This window comes from Ahaetulla prasina, chromosome 6, assembly GCF_028640845.1.
Source record: "Ahaetulla prasina isolate Xishuangbanna chromosome 6, ASM2864084v1, whole genome shotgun sequence".
NCBI lineage: Eukaryota > Metazoa > Chordata > Lepidosauria > Squamata > Colubridae > Ahaetulla > Ahaetulla prasina.
The window spans coordinates 37,260,216-37,287,261 of NC_080544.1; the positions used below are offsets into that span (position 1 = coordinate 37,260,216).

Sequence of the window (27,046 nt, forward strand, 5' to 3'; positions counted from 1 at the left end):
AACTTTATCATATTTTTGAACCTTTTTGCTTTTTGATATAATAGCCAAACCTATTAATAATATAAAAACATTTCAAAATGTCAGGCAACAAACAACAAGATAAAAGGTGTTGTCAAGACTCTTAGGTAATCATCTTATTACTTAGGGCATTTGCCAGGATCATTTAACTAATATGTGAGTTCACTTTTAATTTCATTATCGAGTCCCATGAACAACACCAAATAGCAATATTTTTAAAATCAATTATCATGTCAGCAGATATTAAGATGGCAAGAAAGACCACATCAATAATATATATTTAATTTAGGGAAAGGATTACAAGAGCTATAAAAATCAATTTTTAGAGCTGGAAAAATGGCTCTGTTTAGTTAGAATGGTTTTCCCCTCTATTGACAAAACCATGATCTTATCTGACATTGACATTTAAACTAATGCAATGTTAGATACGTACAATGATATAAGTACTTGTCAATTCTGCTACAATAAAGCACTACTACTATTGTAATGGGCAAAGCTGTTATAAATGTGAATTGTTTCCCATTAATAGAATTCTTGTAGTGCAACACCTTGGCTTCAGATCAAAATCTTCAGTTCATAGGTTTGTAAGAAGCACTAGATTTAAAAAAAAGAACAGACAAGCAGTTACATTCAGTAACTGTACAGGCCAGATATGGAATATTTGGATTGTATGGTTCTTTATTAAACATAATTCTAATAATCTGCAATGTAGTAAAATCAATGGTGACTCTCCAGTTCAAAGTAAACTTCAACAACCAAATAATCGTCCATTTTATAAACTATGCAAAAATGGTTTTCTAATTTAAAGACAATTTAATAAAATTAGGTGGGAAGTGAAGTAAATGACCTTGGACTGGTCATTCCATCTCAGCCTTAGGGAGCAGGCAATGGCAGACTAGTTCTGAAAACTGCAAGGAAACATTGCTAGGAGTCAAAAAATAACTTTTTTTATTTTTTATTTTTTTATATTTTCTAGTTATATTTTCTATATTTTATGAAATATGTAAACATTTGACATGTCAGTATTACCTAAATTTGCAATTTATATGTATACAAATTTGTATACATTGTAGTTTGGAAAAAGCTTCAGAAGACAGTAATTTTACACACAAGGAATGTCAGAAATTAGAGAGAATCTGGGAGTCATAATCCATCTTCCCTCACAGCATAGATGTAAATGTAACCATACTCACATACAATTTATGTATGTTTAGTATAAGATCACTTCTTTTTTCCATAAAGAAAAAAGTTGGCCCAGCAATAGCTATCTGTCCGTCCATCCATCCATCCATAAGGAGAAATTTCCTGACAGTGAGATCAATCAACCCATAAAACAGAAGTTGCCATCAGAAGTTGTAGGAGCTTCATCACTGGAAGCTTTCAAGAAGAGACTGGACTGCCATCTGTCCGAAATAGTGTAGAGTCTCCTGTTTGGGCGGGGGTTGGACTAGATGACCTACAAAGTCCCTTCCAACTCTGTTAATCTGTAATGTTCACAATAGTTGTAGATTCAGTTGGTTTAAAATTAAAATGTAGTTATTTTTTAACTACATTAACCCTGTCAAAAGCAACAGTGGTCTATTTATTGGAAAAATATATGTTTAAATAACAAGAGTAAACTAGTATTTACAAATATGCCAAGTGCTCAGATTTTTCCAGTGACCTGGATCATTCATACAAAGTTTGCCTCTGCCTAGAAACAAAGTGGCTTTTTTTCAGCTCATTTACTTGCTAGTTCTGGGAAAAGTCCAAAAAGAAATCTTTAGAGTAGAGGGGTCTTTGAGAAGATGTGACAGTTGACTGATGAGCATCTATAAAATGACAAAGCATTGCTCTGTGCAGGCTGTGCATCACATTGCCTCACCCTGGGAAAACTAATTGCTTTGAATTGTTAATAGTAACATTATTTTTCTGGCAATCATTTCTTTTGAATACTCAAAATGAGCATGAAACAGCTCCTTTGACTGAACATAAAAGTTAAATGTCCCAATGTTGATCAAATTAACTTCAGCTATGTGACAATGGACTATATTTGTGAGAAAATAATGAGGATCACAAAAAGGGGCTTTATGCCAAGATTTCACAGTTGTAATGTAAAAAAAATGTTTCTGTTCAACTCGGCCAAACTATGTTTTGAAGAGACAACAGAAGACCTATGTCAGGTTTGAGGGGATTGGAGTTAAGGAGAATATCGGGATAAATTTTGATTTTAGAACTGGCATATTAAGCACAGCTATCTGTAATTACTCCTCTTCCACACTATTACTGTAATTTTCATCGAAGACCTGCTTATTCAGTTCTTTATGTTAAACATTTCTTGTGTTTTGCTCCTCTCTATGAATATAATCTGCTTAGTAAGCAGTGTCTATGCAACTTTAATTAGAGAATAGTTGTTCTATTTCAAAATGGACAAGATTTATCAATTAAATATTTATTAGGAACATTAAATATGAGGTTTGTAACACAAATGATTTTCATAGGAAACTACCAGCTTCGAAGCAATTTTTGTTATAAGTTACTACAATAACTCTAAATGTGACAAAAGTTCATAAAAAATCTGCATGCCATTAATAAACAGCTAAGAAAACAATTTCAAACAACGTTAAAGAAATGAACATTTGATTAATGAAAATCAAAGCACACTATAGATTTGGTTCATTTTTCTTCTGATAATTTTTATTCTTTTCAATACTGTTTTACTTAACTACAATGCTCCAGCACTATATACTATTTTTTGATAAGTATTTTTTAAAATTTAAACACATTTTCAAAAAACCCCCAACCCTTCAATTTACTTTTCTTCCAAATAATTAAGACAGAATAGTCTATGATGCTCAGTTCAATCTTCCATAAGCAAACGTAATTAATTGGGATTCACACTGGCCAAGATGCATCCAGCTGATGGAACTGTTTTACTTACTCCCACAGTAACTTAAATCAAAAGATGTTTTGAAAAGATGTTTCAGTTTCATTCAGTGAGGCTTTAGCTCATTAAACTCTTTTCCTTTTTAGCATTGTTCTTGAAACTTGAACTGCTCTTTGCTCTTAAATGCTCTTTAGCAGTTTAAAGGCTATAGAGGAAAATACTTATCAGCCTCTGGTTTTAACAGCACTAAATCTGCATCATTAGAGGATGCAGATAAGGGGATTTCAAGGCCCAGCTTGAAATTTCTTTCTTCTGTCTTTATCTGACACTGCATAACTCCTGTAGCTCAGCTGGAAATGTAGATCTATGAATCCTTAAAGGGAGATTAAAAGGCAAGAAAAGAACTACTTTCTTTCCTATAGATGCTCTTACTTTCCCCTTTTCTACTGTCTGAAGGAGTGATGGCAGACAATAGTCCAAGATGGTTCCCAAAACCCTCTGAATGGAGGCACTGTTGGTGGCAGCATTCATTCAAAGTGAGTTTCAGTGTATTGTCCTCCCCCATCAGCAGATCAGAATAGAGTTTGCTGGTGGCTGCCAAAAGGTTAGCAGCCCTGATGAAAGAGGTTTCCCATTATTCACTGCTCTTACAGAAGTCCCTTTTGTGATGAGAAGCCCACCGTTTCACTACGGAGGTCCGGATCTGCGGCTGGCTGCTTTCTCAAAATGAGCAATCTATGTGAATGCAAACCCACTGTGATAGTGCCACCTAAAACTGAAGATTTTCTTTTCTGAAAGGCAGGAGAGCCAAGCCTGGTTTTGGCAGTGTCACATCGTAATGATATACTGCCATGACATATTTGACCTACAATTAGTGCTATTGCAACTGAGCAGTTTCCTTACTTTCACCAAGATGCTTGTGGAAGCATTCCAAAGCCTGACAACATTAAAAGAAAACAAACAGCAAATCACGGTAATATACAAATGTTCCCTTGGAACACTATCATAATCAAAAGAGGTGGAAATAAATCCCACATCAAAAACTAATTCATTCCCCTTGAAGTTTATGCACATAACTGCATGCTATTTGATAGAGTGGGATAATGGGTCAATTATTTTCAGTAGACCACCTACTATCTGCTAGTTGCTAGGATCACTACAAAGAACCCTGGCCCAGGTAGAGCTTAATCTTATCCACCAAAGAATATCCACAAAAAAAGTAGACTCACAATAATGTTACCCAGATTAGTTATGCCTGAATTCCAAAGGGACACCAAATATTTTTCTCAGTACATTTGGTACACATTGGTATACTACAGGGACTAGTGGCCACCACAGATAATAAGGATGACATCAAAATATTTTTAGAATAATTAAAACAAAGCAAGAAACAAAACAAAAACCTTATGAAGCTCCATTTTAAAGATGGGGAGTTTAGGAAAGAGAAAATTCATGAATTTTGAATAACTGGATAGTTGAAGCATACCAATCAATACATTATACCAGAATCCTTTGCCAGGTGAGGAGTAATCAAATCAAATGACAATTTAATATTCTAACATCCACATTTCTTTTCCCCAAATGTTCTTCATTCTGAATATAGAACAATAGGCATGAGAACGCATGAAAAGTTGGCTGGAAATAAAATACTGAATTTGTATTTAGCATTATGTTACCCAGGAAGTGAGGATTAGAATACAATATTTTTATCCTATATTATTCTGTAAGTTCTTGAATTTTGCCAAACTATGTACAATGAATGAATTTAGCCTATCCTTAATATCTTTAGAAAGTAAAGAAAAAACAAATTCAGTTTTACTATATAAAATGGGAACGTTCAAGGACAGAATATTGGTGATATATTAAACTATGGAACAAAAATATTGAGTCCCTTAGAAGTGAAGCACAGAATCATACTATATTTTAATGTTATTATGTTATATTATTTTTTAAAAAACCATGCACAAGTTGAATTCCTTTTCAATATAATTCATTGTATCAACATGGAATTGATTCACCATTTTTTCTTCCAGGATGTTTCTTTGACTTTTTAATTTATCTTCCAACCTTGGTATTTCCTGGTGATATCCTATCCAAGTATTATACTAACCTAGTGGTGAAATTCAATTTTTTTTACTACCGGTTCTGTGGGCATGGCTTGGTGGGCATGGCCTGGTTGGGCATGGCAGGGGAAGGATACTGCAAAATCTCCATTCCCTCCCCACTCCTGATATTGCAAAATCTCCATTCCCACCCCATTCTGGAACCAGCCAGAGGTGTATTTGCTGGTTCTCTGAACTACTCAAAATTTCCGCTACCGGTTCTCTGAACTACTCAAAATTTCCGCTACCGGTTCTCCAGAACCTGTCAGAATCTACTGGATTTCACCCCTGCACTAACCATGTTTATTTCTGTTTAGCTTCTTTGAGTTTGGCTAGGATTTGTTGAGGACCTTTCTGATTATAAACGTATCTGAATTCTACAATCATCAAACCCTGATAGGTCCTCCAAAAATAAAAGGATATCAATATAAACTGGGGTTTATGAATATTACAATTCCAGCTCATTTAGAGGACACAATTTGGAGAAAGCTGCTGTGCTTGTAAGTAATTAGAATATGCCTTTTATACCTGGCATACCACTCACTTACTTTCAAAACATACTGGCAAGATTTCATAAGTCTAGTACCATATTTGCAAATAACATGTTTCACAAATGGCACTATTTTTTAATGCCTTTTTAAAGTTTACACTTTTAAATAAAACAAGTTAATCAGAAAAAGTGTTATTAGATTCCTGATTTTTACCACATAGACTAATACAGTTTTCACAATGTTAGAAAAAAAGCAGAACATTCCAATAATTTATTTTTATAAAGGACTTGATCACTACATTGACCATAGTTTTCAACATGAAACTTTTTTTCTTTTTAAAATGCTTTTTGTTAATTTATGCTTTGAGCTCTTCAGGGATATGGACGTATTTTTTTTAAAAAAATGTCTCAATAACCACCACCACAATTACAATAACTTTTCATATTGGAAATATAACATAGAACAATACAAGGAGCCAATAAAGTCTATTACTTACCTGTCAAGTACATAACCAAGGGCCTTATGCCTTATTCCTGAGTAAACAGATGGGCTTGTTTCCCAAGCAACTAAATTGGAAGCATCATGGAAAAGATGAATGTTTACCAAGTCAAAGGCACTGTGACAAAAGGAGGGGAAAAAAGATTGTCTCAGAATATAAGTAAGAATGTAAAAAATGTGAAATACACAATGACAATCTTTTAAAGTATCAATATACTATATTATTGTAAAAGCAGCAACTAAAATAAAACTTCATAGCACAATAAAAATTGCCAAATACAAATTAGAACAAATAAGTGTATAAGAATTCCCAAAGCAGAACCTAGGACCTTGGTGTTTGAAGGTAATTCCAAAAAAGTAAACAGAAAATGCCCTGTTGTGCTCATCAGGCAGTTCTTACTTGAGAACTTGAAAGCAAAGCTTAGCAGTTGGTTTTACAGTTCATCAGTTTGTGCAAGTACAATAGTCCTTCAGAAAACCTAATACCAATCCATTTGGAATTTCAAAAGGACATATTAGTACATTAAATTTGTTTAGAAATACACACTACACACACACGAGAATTAACTGGAAATTATAAACTCTAAACCAAATATGTATATTATGCCATTTACAACTTGTTCAATAATGAAAAATGCCTAAAGATTGGTTCAGTATTTAGATGATATATGTACCAGCTGTTTCATAACTTATGTCTTCCATAATAACTAGGCATTCATGCAAAACATGATGTTCAATTCTCCTTCATATTACGTACCAGTCAGTAATACACCATCTTGTTCGTATGAATCCTTTTCTGGACCATTTGCACTGAAAAGTAATATAAAGCACAGTAGCAATACATTAAAATATAGAAAACAGTAAGAAATGAATCTTTACAAAAATTGTGTTAAATATTTTCATGGAGAACACTATAGAAAACATGAGGCTTAATAATACACTAATACCAGGATTATAAGCGGTCTCTGGAGCAGACTCTAATGCTGGGACAGGAAGAGGGAAAGAGAAGACAACCAGCAGGAAGATGAATGGATTAACTTACAGGAATGATGACTGCATTGTTGGAAGAACTGTAGAACAGATCATCATAGAGAAAGTCTATCTATGTGGTCACTAAAAGTTGACAAGAATATGATGATACATAGTCAATCTAATTACGTGGTCTTCAAATTTTTCCTGTCTCACCTCCCCCTCCCCTTTCCAGTATCCCCATGTATCAGAATCACAGCCTGGAAAAGAAAGGAATACAAAACTTAGCCTTTTCTCCAAATGGGAAGGAATGTTATGTTCCATTAGGGACATAATAATAAAAAACTAGCCAAAGTGTTTATTTACAGAGATAAAGGGTTAAATAGCTACTGATGAACTGCAAGTATTTCTATGGCCCATACCCATAATGCAATGCCCCCCACGAGCCCGTTTTTGGACCCAGGAGGTCCCATGCATGCGCATCTCCGCAGAGACCACAAAAATCAGCTGGCCACTGGGAGGCACGCACGTATGTGCAGTGGACCTGACCTAGGGTGATGGCTCACGTGCCTGCAGAGATGGTTTGCGTGCCACCTGTGGCATATGTGCCATAGGTTCATCATCACGGACCTAGACTATCAAGATGCCTGGTAGCACAGTGTATAGCCTTCTATTCTTCAGACGGAATACCGCTTCAGAAATTAATATTTTGTTGATGATTAAAAGCCAGTAAATGTACATTTGCAGCAATATAAGACAGCCTGCATTTGTGACAAACGTTTTGAGGATGAAGTATCTTCTTTTGCTGTTACTAATTATGGTCATTTTATAATCTTTAGCTACTCTGACCTGCACTTGACTATATTAAAAGTACATTAAAAAATGAATCAACAAAATATATGATATGTTTGCTTTCAAGACAAAGTTTTTTCTTGCTTATTGTCAATCAGCATTTTAACATGCATCTCCAAGAATGGGTCTGCTCTCTAATGAATTATCAAGCATAGCTGAAGTCCAAGAACCAAATACAGAAGTTCTCTGATGATCCTGGGTTAGCTATATGTTGTGTATCAACATAGTACTTTCCAGTTCTATTCATTGAAAGTAGGGACAATTTTAGAATTTTCCATCCCAGAAGGGACTCTGACCACTCCTAGTCCAGAGATGTCCCATGAGTCCTTCGGGAGAAGGGCGGTATAAAAATTAAATTATTATTTATTTATTATTATGTGTCATATGGGGAAAAAAACTATCAATGTCTATACACATTTTCCTATGCCAATTGGGGTTTGTTTTTGTTTCAAACCCTAAACAAATGATTTATCAAAAAATGGCAAATTAATATAGACACTAGCCATGAAATATGTATACACAGGCAAAGTATCACTTCTAAAGACTTTGGTACTATATATTATTTTGAAGAAGGGAGCCCCAAACAAGCAATTATTCATTTCATAAAAAGGAAAGACAAATTAATAAAATATAACACTTAAATGAAGATTACAGTCAAACTTTTTCTTTTTTTCAAATACTAACACCATAGATTTTTTTATGCTCTTCAAACATCTTTGACTAATGATCTCTCATAATGCTGCTGTTAATGTGAGTGAATAAACAGAGGCTTCTATTATTTTTTTAAAAAAGCAAAACAGATCACAAAATTATTTAGTCATAAACTGAGACATACCTACATAAAATTTGGTTAACGTAGCATCAATGTTGAATCCTTTCAACTAGGAAGCCTTAGCCTTATTTGATATTTTTACAAATATTAAAAATGAAATACATTTTTGCTGTTCTTGTCTCCAGTGCCAACAACTGGAAATGAGGATGTAGTTGATTGACAGTTTCAATTTTGCATTGGATTATACCTAACATTAATTCTGCATGCCATCCAACTGATTAAATCAAGGTAAAAATGCTAGTATCTTTTAAAAAGCTAAATATGATGAAATATCTAGAAACAATAATTATCTTTGCCCCTTTCTCAGACAGGTTTTTTTTTTTTAAAAAAAGGTCAAATCCCAACAAACCATTAATCCAAAATGATATTAATGTAGAGTATTTTCAGCAGTACTGAAAATAAATTGCAAGCAACTAATAATCAACAGCATGTAAATTTGTGTCCACAGAATGAACCCCACACTACTACATGTTCACTGTAGAAGACAGAAATAATCTAAATTTGGCAGTTTCTACAGAACATAGTTACAGAACACACAATAAGTCAGAAAAACAGAAACAATACTAACTGAACAAATTTTAATTTGCTCTAGAGAGGCATTTCTCATCAATGCAATTCTTATAAATGCAATTTTATGCCATATTGCTTTGAATTCTGATGGCTGCCTGACAAAATTTGATATAGTTTTTAAGGTAGTTCTATTAAAATGATAATGAATAATGTACAAAAATAGCAAAGCAAAATGAATTCAAATTAATTTTGAATTAGTGTGTCTATAAGCAGAAAGATCTAAATTCTAATCCTTCCTCAGCCACAGAAATTTACAGAATTATTTTAGGCCCAACCTTTTCCACAGGATAATTGTGATAGAAATAGTTATGTATGCTACTTGGGAGCTTCTGAAGGAAAGTGGGGAGCTTGGAGCTTTTGAAGGGTGGGGATATAAATCAAATAAACATTTATCTGAGTCTTTGATATGATAAATTATCCTATTTTTCGCACTGTAAGATGCACCTGACCATAAAATGCACCTAAGTTGAAAGGAGAAAAACAAGAAAAAAATATGTATATGGAGCGCCATCTCACTTTGAATATGGAGTGCTGAATATGAAGCAGCAGCGTAGTGAGGGCAGGAGGTAGAGCCTGAGAGGACCACAGATAGGTGTCCTCTCATTTGCCAGGTCTGCCTATTGACTCCTGTACTGCAAAAAAGAGACAGATGAGGCAGACAATGACAAAGATAGAAGAGTTCAGCACTGTAGAAGGGCCCTGGTGCTATTCACCAAAGGACCAGCACCGGTCCACTGTTGAGGACCCCTGAGATAATACACTTCATGTTATGTCCTGCACCGGCAGTGGCGGCCCCTAGTGGTGGAGATGGTTTCTTGTTCTGTTCTGATTGGCTCCCGCTTTTGGAGCTGAATATAATGAGGGCTGTCAAAGCAGGCCTGGTCTGCTGGTTGTTGTTGGTCTCTGTGAGTTAAAATAAACGTTATGTGTGAACATCTGTGGAGCCTCAATTATTACGGAACCCACAGAATATAATACTGGCGACGAGGACTGAGGAAAGTACGTGAGTTGCTGAGCTGCTGAGCGAGCCAAAGTGTGAATTTCTCCTCAGAGCTATTCAGATCCCTGGCCTACAGAGCAAACCATGGCATCGCCTCAGAACTTTGTGCCTTTTAACCCAGTGACCGAATCGTGGACGGCATTTGGAGCCCGTTTGAATGCTTTCTTATTGCCAATGAATATACAAACCTATCTAGTGAAAGGAAGCGTGCTTATTTCCTGGGTTTCTGTGGGGCAGAAATGTTCGAGACAGCCATGACATTGATGGCCCCCCAGTCAATTCATGCAGGGACTTGGGATGACTTCATGGCTAAATTAAAAAGACATTACGCCCCGACACCCTCCAGAATCGCCCGGCGGCAGCTGTTTTACCATAGGGATCAGGCTGAGGGGGAATCGATAAACCAGTATGTAGCCGCTTTACGTAAAGTGGCGCGCCATTGCGAATTTGTTGATCTGGATGATTACCTTTTGGACCGGCTCGTCAGCGGTGTCCGGGATGAACGCCTCAAGCGGCGTCTCATCGCTAAGCAGGACCTCACATTTCAGATGGCATTAGATGAGGCATGTGCCTCAGAGCTGGCCACCCTCTCATTAGCTGATATGCCTCGAGGGCAGAGCCCACAGATAGCAAAAGGAGCAACAATTCATTTCAACAAAGCTGATCCACTATATGAGGAGGAGGAAGACGCTGTCCATCGCCTTAAAGAGGTTAAGAAACCAAATACTCATGCGGGAGATAGCCTCCCTCTGACTGGCTGTTTTGGGTGTGGGGGAAATCATATGCGAGCCGCCTGTAATTTCAAAGACGCAATTTGCCGCCGTTGCGGCCGACGGGGCCATATTGCCCGGGTTTGCCGATCGGTCCAGCCTGAGAGGACCACAGATAGGTGTCCTCTCATTTGCCAGGTCTGCCTATTGACTCCTGTACTGCAAAAAAGAGACAGATGAGGCAGACAATGACAAAGATAGAAGAGTTCAGCACTGTAGAAGGGCCCTGGTGCTATTCACCAAAGGACCAGCACCGGTCCACTGTTGAGGACCCCTGAGATAATATACTTCATGTTATGTCCTGCACCGGCAGTGGCGGCCCCTAGTGGTGGAGATGGTTTCTTGTTCTGTTCTGATTGGCTCCCGCTTTTGGAGCTGAATATAATGAGGGCTGTCAAAGCAGGCCTGGTCTGCTGGTTGTTGCTGGTCTCTGTGAGTTAAAATAAACGTTATGTGTGAACATCTGTGGAGCCTCAATTATTACGGAACCCACAGAATATAATACTGGCGACGAGGACTGAGGAAAGTACGTGAGTTGCTGAGCTGCTGAGCGAGCCAAAGTGTGAATTTCTCCTCAGAGCTATTCAGATCCCTGGCCTACAGAGCAAACCATGGCATCGCCTCAGAACTTTGTGCCTTTTAACCCAGTGACCGAATCGTGGGAGGCATTTGTAGCCCGTTTGAATGCTTTCTTATTGCCAATGAATATACAAACCTATCTAGTGAAAGGAAGCGTGCTTATTTCCTGGGTTTCTGTGGGGCAGAAATGTTCGAGACAGCCATGACATTGATGGCCCCCCAGTCAATTCATGCAGGGACTTGGGATGACTTCATGGCTAAATTAAAAAGACATTACGCCCCGACACCCTCCAGAATCGCCGGCGGCAGCTGTTTTACCATAGGGATCAGGCTGAGGGGGAATCGATAAACCAGTATGTAGCCGCTTTACGTAAAGTGGCGCGCCATTGCGAATTTGTTGATCTGGATGATTACCTTTTGGACCGGCTCGTCAGCGGTGTCCGGGATGAACGCCTCAAGCGGCGTCTCATCGCTAAGCAGGACCTCACATTTCAGATGGCATTAGATGAGGCATGTGCCTCAGAGCTGGCCACCCTCTCATTAGCTGATATGCCTCGAGGGCAGAGCCCACAGATAGCAAAAGGAGCAACAATTCATTTCAACAAAGCTGATCCACTATATGAGGAGGAGGAGGAGGAAGGCGCTGTCCATCGCCTTAAAGAGGTTAAGAAACCAAATACTCATGCGGAGATAGCCTCCTCTGACTGGCTGTTTTGGGTGTGGGGAAATCATATGCGAGCCGCCTGTAATTTCAAAGACGCAATTTGCCGCCGCTATGGCCGACGGGCCATATTGCCCGGGTTTGCCGATCGGTCCAGCCTGAGAGGGTTCCACAAAGGGTCCGTCAGCCGGCCTTCTCTTGGAAGACGACCTCACCTGAGATCCAGGAGGCCGCAGGATGACTGCTATGCCATTTTCCGTGATGAGATGCGAGGAACAAGGATCAGGTGGCGATCTGAGGAACCGATCCAGCAGAAAATCCAATTTCCGTCCTGATCGAAGGCGGCCATGCTTGATGGAAGTTGATACGGATCTGCAACTTCCATAGTCTCCTGGAGCACGATAAAGCGTCTGGTGCCTACTATTGCTAAGAAGCGTCTGAAGCCTTGTGCGCTGTTATTAAAAGACTATCAGGGACGCCAATTCCCATTGTGGGTAGTGGGAAATTCAGGGTACAATTCAAGAAATTTGTAGGCCGCCTATCACTGGTAGTTGTAGATGGCTCATTGCCTAGTCTTCTGGGGCTTAATTGGTTCGAAGCCCTGGGTTTGACTATTCAGGGTGTTAACTCGATTGGAGCTAGTCAGCTGGATACACTGGTCAGGGAATTTCCCACTGTGTTCGATGGCCAGTTGGGAAAATATACCGGAATGCCTGTTTCATTTAACTTAGACCCTAGGGTGGTGCCGCGAATTAAAACCGCCGGTGCCATTTGCCCTGAAGCCTAGGGTGGATGCAGAATTGGACAAACTCATTGCCCAGGGCGTTTTAGAACCAGTAGATTATGCCCAATGGGAGACCCCCATTGTGACTCCCATTAAGGCGGATGGTTCAATCCGCATCTGCGCGGACTATAGGGCAACCATTAATCGAGCATTACAAGCCCATGCATATCCAGTGCCAGTGGTGCAGCATCTGCTGCACTCCTTGGGGCAAGGATCCATCTTCGCGAGGCTTGACTTAGCACAGGCATACCAACAATTGCCTGTGGATGAGTCCACAGCAGCAGCACAGACGATTGTCACTCACCGAGGCGTTCAAGTGTCGCCGCCTCCAATTTGGCGTCAGTGTGGCCCCAGGGTTGTTCCAATGCCTCATGGAACGCCTACTCCACGGAATACCGGGGTGGTGCCGTATTCGATGGCGTGTTGGTTTCGCAGCAAGCACTCCGGAACTGATGTCCAGACTACGCCAGGTGCTAGTTAAGTTCAGGGATGTGGGGCTCAAAGTTAAGAAAAGCAAGTGTGTAGTTGCTGTGCCCCAGGTAGAATTCCTAGGGTTCCTAGTGGATAGGTCGGGTTTACACCCCACTACGGCCAAGACCAAGGCAATCCTTGATGCACCGACACCCAGCAACAAGTCAGAGGTACAGGCATTCCTGGGGCTCCGTAACCTTTACGCAATCTTTCTGCCACACAAGGCTTCGGTTGCAGAGCCTCTCCACCGCCTGTTGGATAGCAGGTCCCCGTGGGTTTGGAATGCGAATGCTGCTGCTGCTTTCCAGGCTGTCAAGCAACTCTTGGTGTCTAACGCAGTTCTTACACAGTTCAACGAAAACCTGCCGCTTGTCCTCTCCTGCGATGCGTCTCAGTATGGGGTTGGCGCTGTGTTGAGTCATCGGCTGCCCAACGGGTCGGAAGCCCCGATTGCATTCTTTTCTCGAACCTTGGCTGCCGCAGAACGCAACTACTCACAGTTGGATAAAGAAGCATTGGCGTTGGTTGCGGGGGTCAAGCGGTTCCATGAGTATCTCTACGGTCGCCCGTTTGAACTTGTTACAGATCACAAGCCGCTGTTGGGGATTTTGGCTGGGGATAGACAGACTCCGCAAGTACTATCACCAAGAATGACCAGATGGTCGGTGTTCCTGGCAGCTTATTCCTATTCCCTGGTCTATAGGCCTGGGAAACATTTGGGCCATGCTGACGTGCTGAGCCGTTGCCCATTGATGACCAAGGTGGAAGACCCGGCTCCAGCGTCCCATGTTTTTCTGATTGACGGTTCCGCCTTTCCCGTTACTGCTTGTGACATTGCTAGAATGTCTGGCTTGGACAGAGTCATCTCAAAAGTTCTTGATTGGGTTCTCCGTGGATGGCCCCAGGGTCCTGTCAGCCCTGAATTGCAGCCTTATAAGCGAAGGCAGCACGAGCTCTCTACCCAACAGGGTTGCCTCCTCTGGGGGCATAGGGTTGTAGTTCCGCCCCCCCCTCCGACAGTCCATTCTAGGGACACTTCACAGGGGTCACCCGGGCATTGTTAGGATGAAGGCCCTGGGTAGGAGCTACCTGTGGTGGCCAGGACTAGATAAAGACATAGAGGCCTGTGTGTCGGCCTGTCACCGGTGTCAGGAGACAAGACCGCTGCCGCCTAAGTCTCCCCCTAGAGAGTGGGAGGAGCCTAGGGGTCCTTGGTCCCGCATCCATATAGATTTTGCGGGGCCGTACCAGGGGCAAGTATTCTTAGTGGTCGTCGATGCTTTCTCGAAGTGGGTGGAAATCGCACTAATGCATTCCACCACTTCAGAAGCCATCATTAGAACTTTGCGACGGTTGTTTGTAACCCATGGGTTACCCGACCTTGTGGTCTCGGACAACGGGCCACAGCTAACGTCCGCCCACTTTGAGTCATTCTTAGCGGGCCTAGGAATACGCCATGCTCTCATTTCCCCGTTTCATCCGGCCAGTAATGGCCGGGCAGAACGAGCAGTCCGGTCAGTGAAAGAGGCATTGGCCAGGTCGGGCCCAGGGGGCTGGCAGGAGAGGTTGGATGAGTACCTCCTGGGGCAGCATTCCACACCGTGCCCACTTACGAATAAGAGCCCAGCAGAGTTACTCATGGGCAGGCGTTTGAGGACCACACTTGATAGATTGCACCCCCAATACTCACCTAGTCAGCCATTGGACTCCATGGGGGTAAACAGGAGATTTGATTTGGGGGAGGCAGTGTATGCCCGGAATTACAGCGACCACCCCCTATGGTTCCCAGGAAAGATCGTGGGAATCACCGGCCCGTGCTCATACAGGGTCGAGTTAGATGAGGGTAGAGTGTGGCGCAGACATTGTGACCAGCTCAGGGCCCGGCGTCGGGTTGGCGATGGGCAGCTGCCAGAGTGGGGCACTCAGGAAGAGCCAGGAGGTAGCCCAACCCAATCATTCCGGGCAGAGGAGCTAAGCTACAAGGGAATAAGACGCCCAGCCCCTGTACCTGATAACCGAGAGGAAGCCTTGTCTGCTCTGCCGGTGGAAGGGCTAGGGGTCCCTGGGCCGGAGACGTCCCCCACAGAAGAGGCTGAGGAGTTGGGTCAGCCAGTGACCATGGCTACAACGGAGCCACGAAGGTCCAGCCGAATCAAGCGGCGCCCAGCGTATCTCCAGGATTACGATTGTGCAAGCTAGGGGGAAAGAAGTGTTATGTCCTGCACCGGCAGTGGCGGCCCCTAGTGGTGGAGATGGTTTCTTGTTCTGTTCTGATTGGCTCCCGCTTTTGGAGCTGAATATATAAAAGGGCTGTCAAAGCAGGCCTGCTCTGCTGGTTGTTGCTGGTCTCTGTGAGTTAAAATAAACGTTATGTGTGAACATCTGTGGAGCCTCAATTATTACGGAACCCACAGAATATAATACTTCATGGTCTGTGATGCAATATTCACTCCATAAGACACACAGATATTTCCACCCACTTTTTTTTGTGGGGGGGGAGTGTGTCTTATGGAGCGAAAAATACGGTATATGACCACTCCAGGTGCTCACTGTTGATCTCTGCACTATGTTTTTCCTTTCTGGATATGACACTCATTTACTATTTTATTTTCAAAGACAATAAACTCTTTGGAAGACAGAAAGGGAACCAGAATCTAATAGGAAAAGACGCTTTTGAGTCAGGCGCAGAATGAAAGCTAATAAGAGAGTCCCAATTTAAATTAATACTTGAAATTAGATAATTCCTTCCTCATTTAAAGAATACCCCTAGTAGACACATCAAAACAATCCTCAGGTATTACTATGACTAGACACTTTCAAATAGTGATTTTCCTCAGGAAATCAGAGCCATCTTGCAAGTAAACATTAAACAGCAATAGCACTTAAGACTTATACACCACTTTACAGTGCTTTACAGCCCTCTCTAAGCGGGCTCAATATCAAAATACTGCAAGATTATCTGTTACCATCAACAATGTATTATCTAGATTTTAGAATATAGCTTCTTTTCTGCCACAAGAAATGAGTTCAGCATCTTTCACCTTATACAATATTAAGTCACTCTCCAGTTTTCCTGTTAATAAGATTTCTTTAGTCAGGAGACAGATTGTGAATACAGGCAGTTTCATCTACTAAAAGACAACATAAATCATCATTGAGAAAGGAAAGACTGCAGTAAGGTTATCACCATACAGCCTTTACTATGAAAGGTTTGCATTAAAGCATTAGTGAAATTAATTCATCTTTCACAAGAGCTTTGAGCAGTATCCGTGATCTATGATAACAACCAATTTCTCACTATGGAAGGGGGGGAAATTACTCAATCCTGATAGACTACACAAATCTGCTTTCTTAAAAATGACCTAACATTATCTGGAGTGTTACTCCCAGAGGCATCATTTGAGGCTCATGCACAGCCAAGAAAAGCAATAAATCAGCAGAGAAAGTTTTGTTACTTTTATATCCAGTGGGCTGTAATTATTTTGAATTGCACTATGGCTCAATCATTGTAATTAATTTTAGATCACCCTTAAGCAGCAGTAATAAAAGAAATCTGTTTTAAACTAAGGGCAATGCACCCCCTAAAAGAACATAAACGGTACATTAAACGAAGGTGTCAACAGTATAGTAATGCGAAGTTGAAAATCATTTTGCTTTCAGGTAAGAATATAAAATGTGCAGTTTACATAAATTCTGATATTATTCTTTAGTGTAGCAGTCTTATACACAATGAAATTTAGTCCTATTGAAAGCTGTATTGATTAGCCACAAATATGTTTATTGATTTCTTATGTATATATTTGTATTTGCATTAATCTAAATAAAGTGTTTGATAATGGAAAAACAAACAAACATTGCATCTGAATCAAAAAGCCAGATCAGTCACCATCATGCCAAATATCCTTCCCAATTGATTAACTATATTTGGCTGGCTTGGCTGAATCGTAATTCAGTGACACATATTATTATAGCTAGATTAGGTTACTGTAATATGTTTTGAACTGACAAGAGTCAAATTCCTGGGTTCAGAATGTGTTAGCTAAAAGGTTTGAGCATATGACATAGTTGCTTATTTTGAAATAGTTTTAAAGTTTAAAACTCCGTTTAAAATTATGGTTTGACCTTCAGATATCTAGACGTTTAGAAAATAGGTCATTTGGAATTCATACTCAATATGAGCCTGGCCAAGTTTTCAAAACAACTCCAGTTCCTTTGCATTTTGACCCAGTGATAACACCCAAAGTTGCTCTGTGAGGAAGATGGGTGATTTCTAATAGAAATATATAAGATATGTAATAGATAAAATATATATGAGATAAATAAGAAATTCTCCCCAAGCTTTTAGTAAACAAAAGAAAAGAAAAACCATTGATAGGACTATACTTTTCTTTAGATCAGGATTCAAAAATGATTCCAATTAAATGAATAAAGCAATCAAAATTACAATCACATGCTTCATTTTCAAACATTACTGTTTGTCTTTATTTACCTCAGGGAAATAATCCTGTGGGAACTTTTCTTTTTCCAGCATAGGTGTACTTTCTAATGTATCTGAATAGATCTCTTTCCCCGTAACTTTTTTGTATTTCTTAGCTGAAAAGGAATAAGAGAATTTACAATATCAGTTTTAATATGCACAGTATAAGAAAACAAATATACTAATTTAAGAAACTGGTAAGTAATAAACATCCAATGAAACAAATTAAGATGCCTCCATAAAAATTCAGTTGAAACATGTGTTTAAAAAGTAGAAAGGCCGGAGATGGGGAATGGTGCATTCCCCGACCCCGTTGAGGCAGGTGGCGGCTCCGGGGCCTCGGGGAATGGCGCATCCCTGGGTCCTGGCCCCCAACCCAAGGTGAAGGGAGAACAGGTGGTGAGTGGGTGGCAAGTGGGCGGAGAGGCTGCAGCTGCAACCATCTCGCAAAAAGGGAAAAGGCAGAATAGAAATTTAAAAATTTTTCCTACTGGGTTCTGTGGGCGTGGCTTGGTGGGGGGGGTTGTGACTGAGTGGGCATGGCTGTGAGGGACATTGAGTTGGCCACGCCCACTCAGTCACAGGACATACCCACTCACCAAGCCACACCCACAGAACAGGCAGCAAAAAAATTTAGATTTCACCCCTGATTTAACCCAAAACATATTCTTGTCAAATGATGGTTGAAGTTGGTGATAGAAGAAATTAAAAAATAAATAAACCCAGAATGAAGCTAAAGCTTAAGTGCGTTTATTAGATGAGTCCACAATATTTATTAAAAATAATCTGTATTATTGTTTAGCAACCATTAAATTGTTACATTTGAAAAAAAATGAATAGACAAATTAATCTCTCATTAAGAGGCACCCATATCACACCTGCAATATATTTTATTTCACAGACAAAATATATTTTGATGTGTTATTTGATTATCATTAAAAAAAGGTAAAGAGAAGGCTATAAAGCAGTTATTCTTTGAAGTGCAACACTTATAGAACCACTATTCTTTAATAACCCCACCCCCACAAAACAAGAAGAGGGGTATCATTTTGCATAAGAACAAGAATAATGAAACTGAACAATTGAGACAATTATTTCACTTACAATTCAATGATGTAATGTGGTACAAAGGTATAGAATGAATGTGACTTGTCACAACAAGCTAAAAGAAATTTAGGATATTTTTATACTGAAATTAGAGTAGTCATTTATCAAATCCCAAATAGTTTTTAAAACAATCAAAGTTGTTCCAAATATTGGAAAAAGCATCATTTAAGCTGTTTTACTAATATACCAAAGATATGATTATACAGCGTACATGTAAAGGAAAAATGAAACGCAAGTTTTGTTAACATTTACCTCTTTGATTTCAAGAGCTGGCATGTTATCATGGTCAGAATTGGACTGGGGCAAGTACCAGAGAGATGTCATTCAGCCTTGAAATACATTGGCAACACTATAACACTTACAGCTTGTAAGCTTTAATGTCTAAATGATATCAGGAAAAAGCCTCCATTACCTACCGCCTGATCTATTTGATGCAGATGCCAAAGATACATAAATTTTTGCATGTCAAGTAAGTAATAGTTCTTCCCTCAAAGCATGATCTTCTTTGGTTAATTTTCTATCAACTTCATTGGAATACAATTATTGAAGAAAGCAAGAAAGTAAAAGAGTCCCTGCAGATTTTACTTCACTAATCATTGCAGACGATAGGGGATGGTGTTCATCTCTGTTTCAAGGACATTTAGCCAGTGTTATCTGAAGACATTTATACAGTCATGTGGCCAACATGACATCATGGAACCCTGTCACCTTCCCACCAAAGAGGTACCTATTTACCTCTTTACAAGCCCAGTGTCTTAACTCCTGAATTACTGCACCGCCATTGAAGAAGGAGAAACCATGAATACTACTTGGATGTTTTCAGAAAGACTACATAATAAATTAGAATGAAAAAATAATTTGACCAAGTGCAAATGTTTCTGCCAGAATTCTTCATTATATGTTAGATAGCAATAGCAATAGCAGTAGCACCTAGACTTATATACACTGCCACAAAGTCTTTTACAGCATTCTCTTGGTGGTTTACAATAGCAATAGCAAAAATAATAGCACTTAGACCAAGTGTCAGCAACCTGCAGCTCCAGAGCTACATGTGGCTCTTTGACCCCTCTCCTGTGGCTCCCTGCCGACCCAGTCATGCGACTTGCTCTCTCCCCTGAGACACTGGAACGACCCGGTCGTGCGACCTTGTCTCTGCCCCGAGAAGATGGGAGCCTCTTTGCAGAGCCATGTGACTGAAGCGCCCCTAGCATTTTCTCCGCACTGCCCACAACCGGCGGCTTTTTGCAATTTCGTGTCCTTTGCAGACAGCTCAGCACCAGCCGCGGTCCCCTTCTTGTTAGCTCAGGAAGGAGGGGTACATGGAGGAGCAACCACCACCACTAAATGCAGGGAGAGAACAGCTCTGGCTCTCCTGCGCAGCGTGTCCGGCTACTCACCTGAGCGCGCAGTGGCAGCAGTGGGAGGAGTCATCGCCACTGCGATCCTAGCCCAGGAGGGTATCCTGTTTGTGTGCACACGAGAGACAAAGAGACAAGGAAGAGAAAAGGGGAGAAAAATAGAGAAAAATAGAAGAGAAATGAGAAAATGATGGAGAGAATGAAAGAGAGGAAAAAGAGAGAAAGAATTGAGAGAGAGGGAAGGGGGAGAGGTAGAGAAAAATAAGAGAGAGCTGGAGGGAGAGAATGAGAGAGAGAGGGAAAAGAGAGGGAAACAAATGAGAGAGAGAGAAGGGGGACAGAAAGGAAGAAAAAAAGAAAAGAGAGAGGAAGAGGAAAAAGAGAAACAAGAGGGAGGGAGAGATTTCCCACAGAAAACACTGGGAGTCACAAAACCTAGGTAGGCATGGCTGGGTGGTGGTGGTCACGGGTAGGAGTGACATTTAGTTGGCCATGCCCAACCAGTTTTTGTGGCTCCCGATGTTTTCTTTTCTGTAGGAAACGGGTCCAAATGGTTTTTGAGTGTTTAAGGTTGGAGACCCCTGACTTAGATTTATATATCACTTCACAGTGCTTTACAGCAGATTAGAGTTAGCATATTGCTCCCAACAATCTGGGTCTTGATTTTATCAACCTCAGAAGGATGGAAGGCTGAGTCAACCTTTAGTCCGTCAGGACTGAATTTCAGATTGCGGCCAGAGTTAGCCTGTAATACTGCATTCTAAGCAGTGAACCACTAGGGATCAATTAATTAATTGTCCTTTAATAATATTGTCACTGCCACTTATAATCCTTTTTCTGGTGACTAAAGTAAGTCAGTGAACATTGAGCAGCAGTAATAAAAAGAAATCTGTCTAAGGGCAATACAGCCCCTAAAAGAACATAAATCATCTAATAAACTTTCATGGCTGATGACGAACATAAATCCAACACTTGGTGAACACTATGATACAAATCCAATGTTGTATCATATTGGCCTATGAAATGATCTGAACACTCCAAATATCCTGAACAGAAGACTAAGATTCGCTAAAGCTGTCAAGTGTACACCAGTGGCAGACTGTTGTGCCAAAGCCCAGAGATGACACAGTAAAACCCAATTGAGTCCAATCCTTGATTTACTTACCTTTAGTGGACAGAATCTTGGTAAAGTAAAGCTATAACTTTCTAGTTTACAAGATAAATCCTGTGAGATTCCAGGATATGGCTACCCTGAACCTCTTCCCTCCCTCCTCCTTCCAGCTCAGTTCTGCACAGAGTCTTAATCCAGCTCAATGTTGCCAAAACTCTCTCCCTTAGTTCTTGCAGGGGCACATTTCATCACACAAATTCACATTTGCTGTTTACAATGTATAAAAGCTCTTAAAACTCTAAGAAGAATGTTTTTTCTAATGTGAAAAATGAATAATATAACTCTTCAAATATTTTTAGTCAAGAGCATTACTCAAGTCAATGGAAATCACTTCTCTATTGAATATGTATAGGACTGAAGCACTGTTGGTGTTCCTTACCTTTAAAGTCAAATTGGTAAATATTTTTCAAGGATTCATGTAGAAAGTAAAAGCTGCCCAGTGCCTGTGGAAAACAAAAACAAAATCAGCAATGCACACAAATAAATAAAATCCATACACCAATAAAAGACTAGAATAAATCAACACATTCTTAAAGTATGATGAATTGAAAGGGCTTTCAGGGAAGGTATGGTAAAGTGAAGACGGGTTGTTGTGAGAAAGCAGAGCTGATGACTATGGCAAAGACCAAGCATCTTGTGAGTATACCAGTTGTTTGGAACCTCTCCATATAAGGAGAGGACAGGAGATAACCCTTATGTGCTCTGGATGATTGCTCCTTGCAAGGATCAAGGACATTAATTTTCTTTGAGCTTCAGCACAAAAAGTTGATGGATTAGCAACCGTAGGAGAGACTTTTAAAGGATGCAGAGTTAAAAAATCTCACTTTCTAATCACTTTCAGAAATTGCTTAGTAACCATTTTAACAAATCTGAAAAGCCTTTATAGGGTAAGTTTATCTCCAACTCTGAAGAAAAGAAAAATTAATTACTGTATAAATAATTAAGTTCAAATTAAAGAATTTAAAATAAACAAAAAGCTAAATATGACTTTGATCTAAGAAAGTTATAAATAGATTAAAGGTCCAGATAAATTTGGAATAGGTCTGCCTTAACTTCAACTGGCTGTTCATAAATCAAGGTCTACCTGTACATGTAGTAATGGAAATTTGAAGAGATTTTTCTATATAAATTTCTTCTATTATATTCTCCTTTTTATTTTCTTTTTCCCTGCAGTTTTTATTCTTCCTTTTCATTCTTTTTTCTTTCTTTTAGTTTTGTTAGGTTTTACTATTGTAATCAAAGTCCCTAATGAAATTATGTATGCGCATGGCATATATAAAGAATAGATCAAAATTTTATAGCAATTAGTGTCTAGTATATATTCTATTTCAAAATCTATTTCTTAATATAAACATGTATCTGTTTAAGGTTTGTGGTACCTTAAATGATGAGCCTTAGCAAACTATATAGTTGCAGAATATAAAAGCATGAATACATGATTTTTAAAATGTAAATGTGTCAATCTGAGGTAGCGTTAAATACATTTATGTCTGCAAGAATATGTCCTTCCAGAATATTGCTATTTACAGAATTATTATGATTCTTAAAATGATACATGCTAATGTATCTTTGGAATATTAGAGAGAAGTTAGCTCTTATTTTTTATTAATTACAAATAAAAATTATATTAGATTTCAGCCTTTTTACCTTATTTCTTTTTTTTAAAAAAAAATCCCTTATCTTTCCTTCCAGAAAATAGCTGTTCTTGGAGTTCTGTTTTTAGGAATGACTATATTTTTGTACTTTTCTCCTGGGTGAATAAATGCTTAATAACAATATAACACAATAAAACAATAATAGTAACCAAAGCAAGCTGCCTGATTCATAAGAATGTGTGCTCATCAATTAAAAATGTGTGACAGTGTTTTCTGTTGGATGAACTGATATGTCAAGAAGATGAGTAGGCGCTCATGTTTGTGTTTTTGACAAATCAGCAAATGTTCCATCCTGAAATACACAATTTCTCATACATAATGCAACAATCATTCAGCCAAAACTTGGCTTTGCCAGAAGGGTGCTCCGTCTTCTCATTATTGAGTTGGGTTTTTTTTAGTTGAAGAGTCAGAAAATAAACCATTCCTTTCATTAAAAGTATAATCTCTTTCTCTGTTATCACCTATACCCTGTGAAAAAAGTTGAAATGTGTGCCTAATATATTTACAGACACAGATTTTACCTCATCCCTCACCCCCGAGTAATTTATAAATCATAAATAGGTCCAATATTCAGCTTCTAGCATTCCACTACTTTGTCAATTGAAGACATTTTTAATCTACTGAAAAGCACAAAAGTCACCTTTTTGTGTGTGCAAAATCACCCAAGTATTTTTCTTGACACTGAAAGCAGCCATTTAAAAAAATACACAGAGCAGGATCAATAATACATAAGTTCTGTTTTTCAAACTGCTTCTGCATTCGGGAATTCATTGCCAAATCCATAAGGGTAGAACCAAGTGTCTAGCTGGAGACTTGCAGATCTTCTATGAAGTATAGATTAAAATCACTTTATTGCCTAAAGTGCAATCCAAAAAGCAGCTCCCTCATCCCAGCACCGATATATATAACACCCATATTTTCTTCCCATTTGATGTCCCCTGAAGCAAGTTGCTTTTCCCAATGCATGGGAAAGCCTAATCTGATTCTACTTAACAAAATACCGAGTTTTTAAAAACAAAAATAAACTGAGGTAGATAAACTATTTGCTCCTATTTGTGAACCGTTCTTATTTTTTAACCAGGAAAAAGAACTGTTAGATAGACTGAACAATTAATGTAGATTAAAAGGCCTGCTTATATAAAAATAAACCAGGTGAACACAAAAAGATTGTAAAGTGGCTAATAAATTGTAAAGTGTAAGTATTGAGCATTAAAGATACCAGATTACCAGTCTCTTCTTTTTAAATTAGATAATCTTTTAATAAGAAAACTTTCTGAATTTTATTGAAGAATTACTAGGAGTGGTGTTAATATCCCCAATTGTCATGCTTGTGTTACACAAGCTACACTGTAATATAATCACTTAGGTGGTACTGAGTCAAGTTTAGGTGACCTTTAAGATAAATGCATACAATTTTGATTTTGTAACTATTAAGTGGCCTGCCAAGGATGTTCTATTAGCTTCTTTGATCCAATACATCCACCACTGCCTTCTGCTTCTTGTATTTTCCTTGGTTTAGTCCCATGATGGCGAACTTATGGCACACATGCCACAGGTGGCACGCAGAGCCCTCACTGTAGGCATGCTAGCCGTTGTCCCAGCCCAGCTCTACCGCGCATGCACGCATGCCTCCCGCCAGCCAGCTGGTCTTCGGGTCTCTACCGCACATGCGCAGGGGGTGGGGCACATGAATGAGGGGGTACAAGAGGCTTTCCAAGCCCAAAATAAGCCGTGGGGGACCTCATGTGGTGCCCCGTGCCCTGCTTTGGCTTCCAGGTTAGTGCAGGAGTCTTTCCAGGCCCAAAACAGGGAACGGGCGCAGGCGCAAGCATGGGGGGGCAGTCACATTGCATTTTGGGGGTTCGGGCACTCACATGCGCGCATGCATGCTTTAGCCACTTGGCACCAAAAAGGTTAACCATCGCTGGTCTAGTCAAACATAATCATCTCTTTACATCACATATTTAAAGTATACAAGATTCTGCTTGCTGATATTATCCATTATGCCAGGAAACTGTCAACTTATTTTTGACCAGAAAGGGCGTTGTCTTACCTGAACGCCCATTCTGTTGAGTGGAGGGCCAGCAGTCAGGAATGGGTTAATTCTTGTCTGATATCCGAGGACTGAGTCTGCAAGCTGTTAAGCTACTCCTCTTCCTCTTGTTTCCCAGCTTTCAGACTCTGTCTGATTTGGACAGACATATTTGTAGCAACCATCTCCAAAATTGTTCTATAGAGGCATCTATTTTCTTCCTTTTAATTTGTACCGTTTAGAACTCCTCACAGTGCAAAACACAAAATCATAGTAATTAATTACATCATAGTAGAAATAAAAATCAAGATCCTTTCAGTCAAAATGGACACTGTGACACTAAAGTTCCCTGTGAATGGATAGTTATTCCCATTAAAACAAAGCAGGCAACTATACTGTACATGCATTACATGAGGACTGATTCAAGGACAAATGTGATATATATAGAAGGACACAGAGCATTTAAGAAAAAATACTAGATGTTTTCCTAAACCATTTTGAGTTGATTAGCCTTCATCAGAAACAATACTAGAATGTTTTGGTTGTTCCAAGTTTTAGATGAAGCAACATCCCAAAATCCAAATAAATTTGGATTTTTTTTTCACAACTAGTCAGGCACAGCTTTCTTCTCAGGAGATTCCACTAGAGCACATCATTCATTCTTTCTCTGCAGCCCCATTGATATCCCAGAATGGCATATCACACTGGCTCAGTGGCTATCTGATTTTTTTCAAATCATTTCCTTCCCTCCAATCGCTCAGCTGCAACTACAGCTGACATAGTGGCCTATGTTACTGTGATTGACTCAACAGTTCCTTCAAATATGGACTCTCTAATTTTGAGGCTAAAGAGGAGAACTAGGCAGACTCTCAAACCTGGGGTTTCAGAGTCAGCAGCTGTCAGCCATCTAAGAATGACTTAGACCCAGCACAGAAAACTGCCAATTCAGAGAACAAAATGTTTGATCCTGAATTTGGGAGACTGCCAATCACTGAAATAACCCTTAGCTAAACAGGGCTGAGCAATGAAGATCAGCAAGTTTCCTTAAGGTTAAAAAAAAAAAAGGATACCAATTCCTCTAATCAAGCAAGGTCACAAACTTTAAAAACATCCCCAGAGGCTCCCATCTATTTTTGTTTTTCTGGCCTCTCATTTTTAATTTTAATATTCCTAACTCCTTACAGTGCAAACAGATCCTGCCTTACCATGCTTGGAGTGGATACTGCAGATTACAACAATTCAAAGTACTGGGCTGTAGAAGATCTGCTCACAGATACAAGTCACACGCAAACAATACTTTCTCTAATTTACAGCCTGCAGCTAAATCTGCTAACAAGCATATAAAGCATGTGAAAATGGTATCTCCCCTTCAAACCACATCTTCTCATTCTGTCTTTTTTGCCTGTATCTTGACCAAATGAATGTTTTGCTTTGGTCATGGACCATTCAAAGGTAGGTGTTCCATTCAGATTTGTTCATGGAATGTTTTTGCACATCGCTAATTTTTATCTTTGTTGGCAGAGAAATGCCCCTTTTCTTCACAATCTTGTCTAAATTTCATATTAAGTCTTCCCTGGGATTAAGCTTATTTTTATTTATCCAGCACACACTCTCTTTACCCTGCTTTTGCTCAAGAAAAGACCCATCTACCACTTAATTTTTTTGTCATCAAACATGACATCAAAGTTTATTAAACCTTATTGTTTGAAATTAGCTTTGTCTTTACTATTAATCCTGTTTTTTCATTTCTCATTTTTACATACTGAGTAAAAGTTAGTAGAGT

The 27,046-nt window shown here is 39.4% G+C and overlaps 1 protein-coding gene across 3 annotated transcripts in view; it reads right to left on the reverse strand.

The window, feature by feature from the left end:
- INPP5A (inositol polyphosphate-5-phosphatase A) overlaps positions 1–27,046 on the reverse strand; it is a 333,629-nt gene that overhangs the window by 124,004 nt on the left and 182,579 nt on the right. For all 3 annotated transcript variants that reach the window (XM_058187284.1, XM_058187282.1, XM_058187283.1), the window contains 4 exons: positions 21,956–22,019; positions 17,953–18,056; positions 6,733–6,785; positions 5,974–6,093 (listed from right to left, as the gene is read on the reverse strand). In XM_058187284.1, the coding sequence (XP_058043267.1) occupies positions 5,974–6,093; positions 6,733–6,785; positions 17,953–18,056; positions 21,956–22,019 (341 nt within the window). The remainder of the gene's footprint in view (positions 1–5,973; positions 6,094–6,732; positions 6,786–17,952; positions 18,057–21,955; positions 22,020–27,046) is intronic.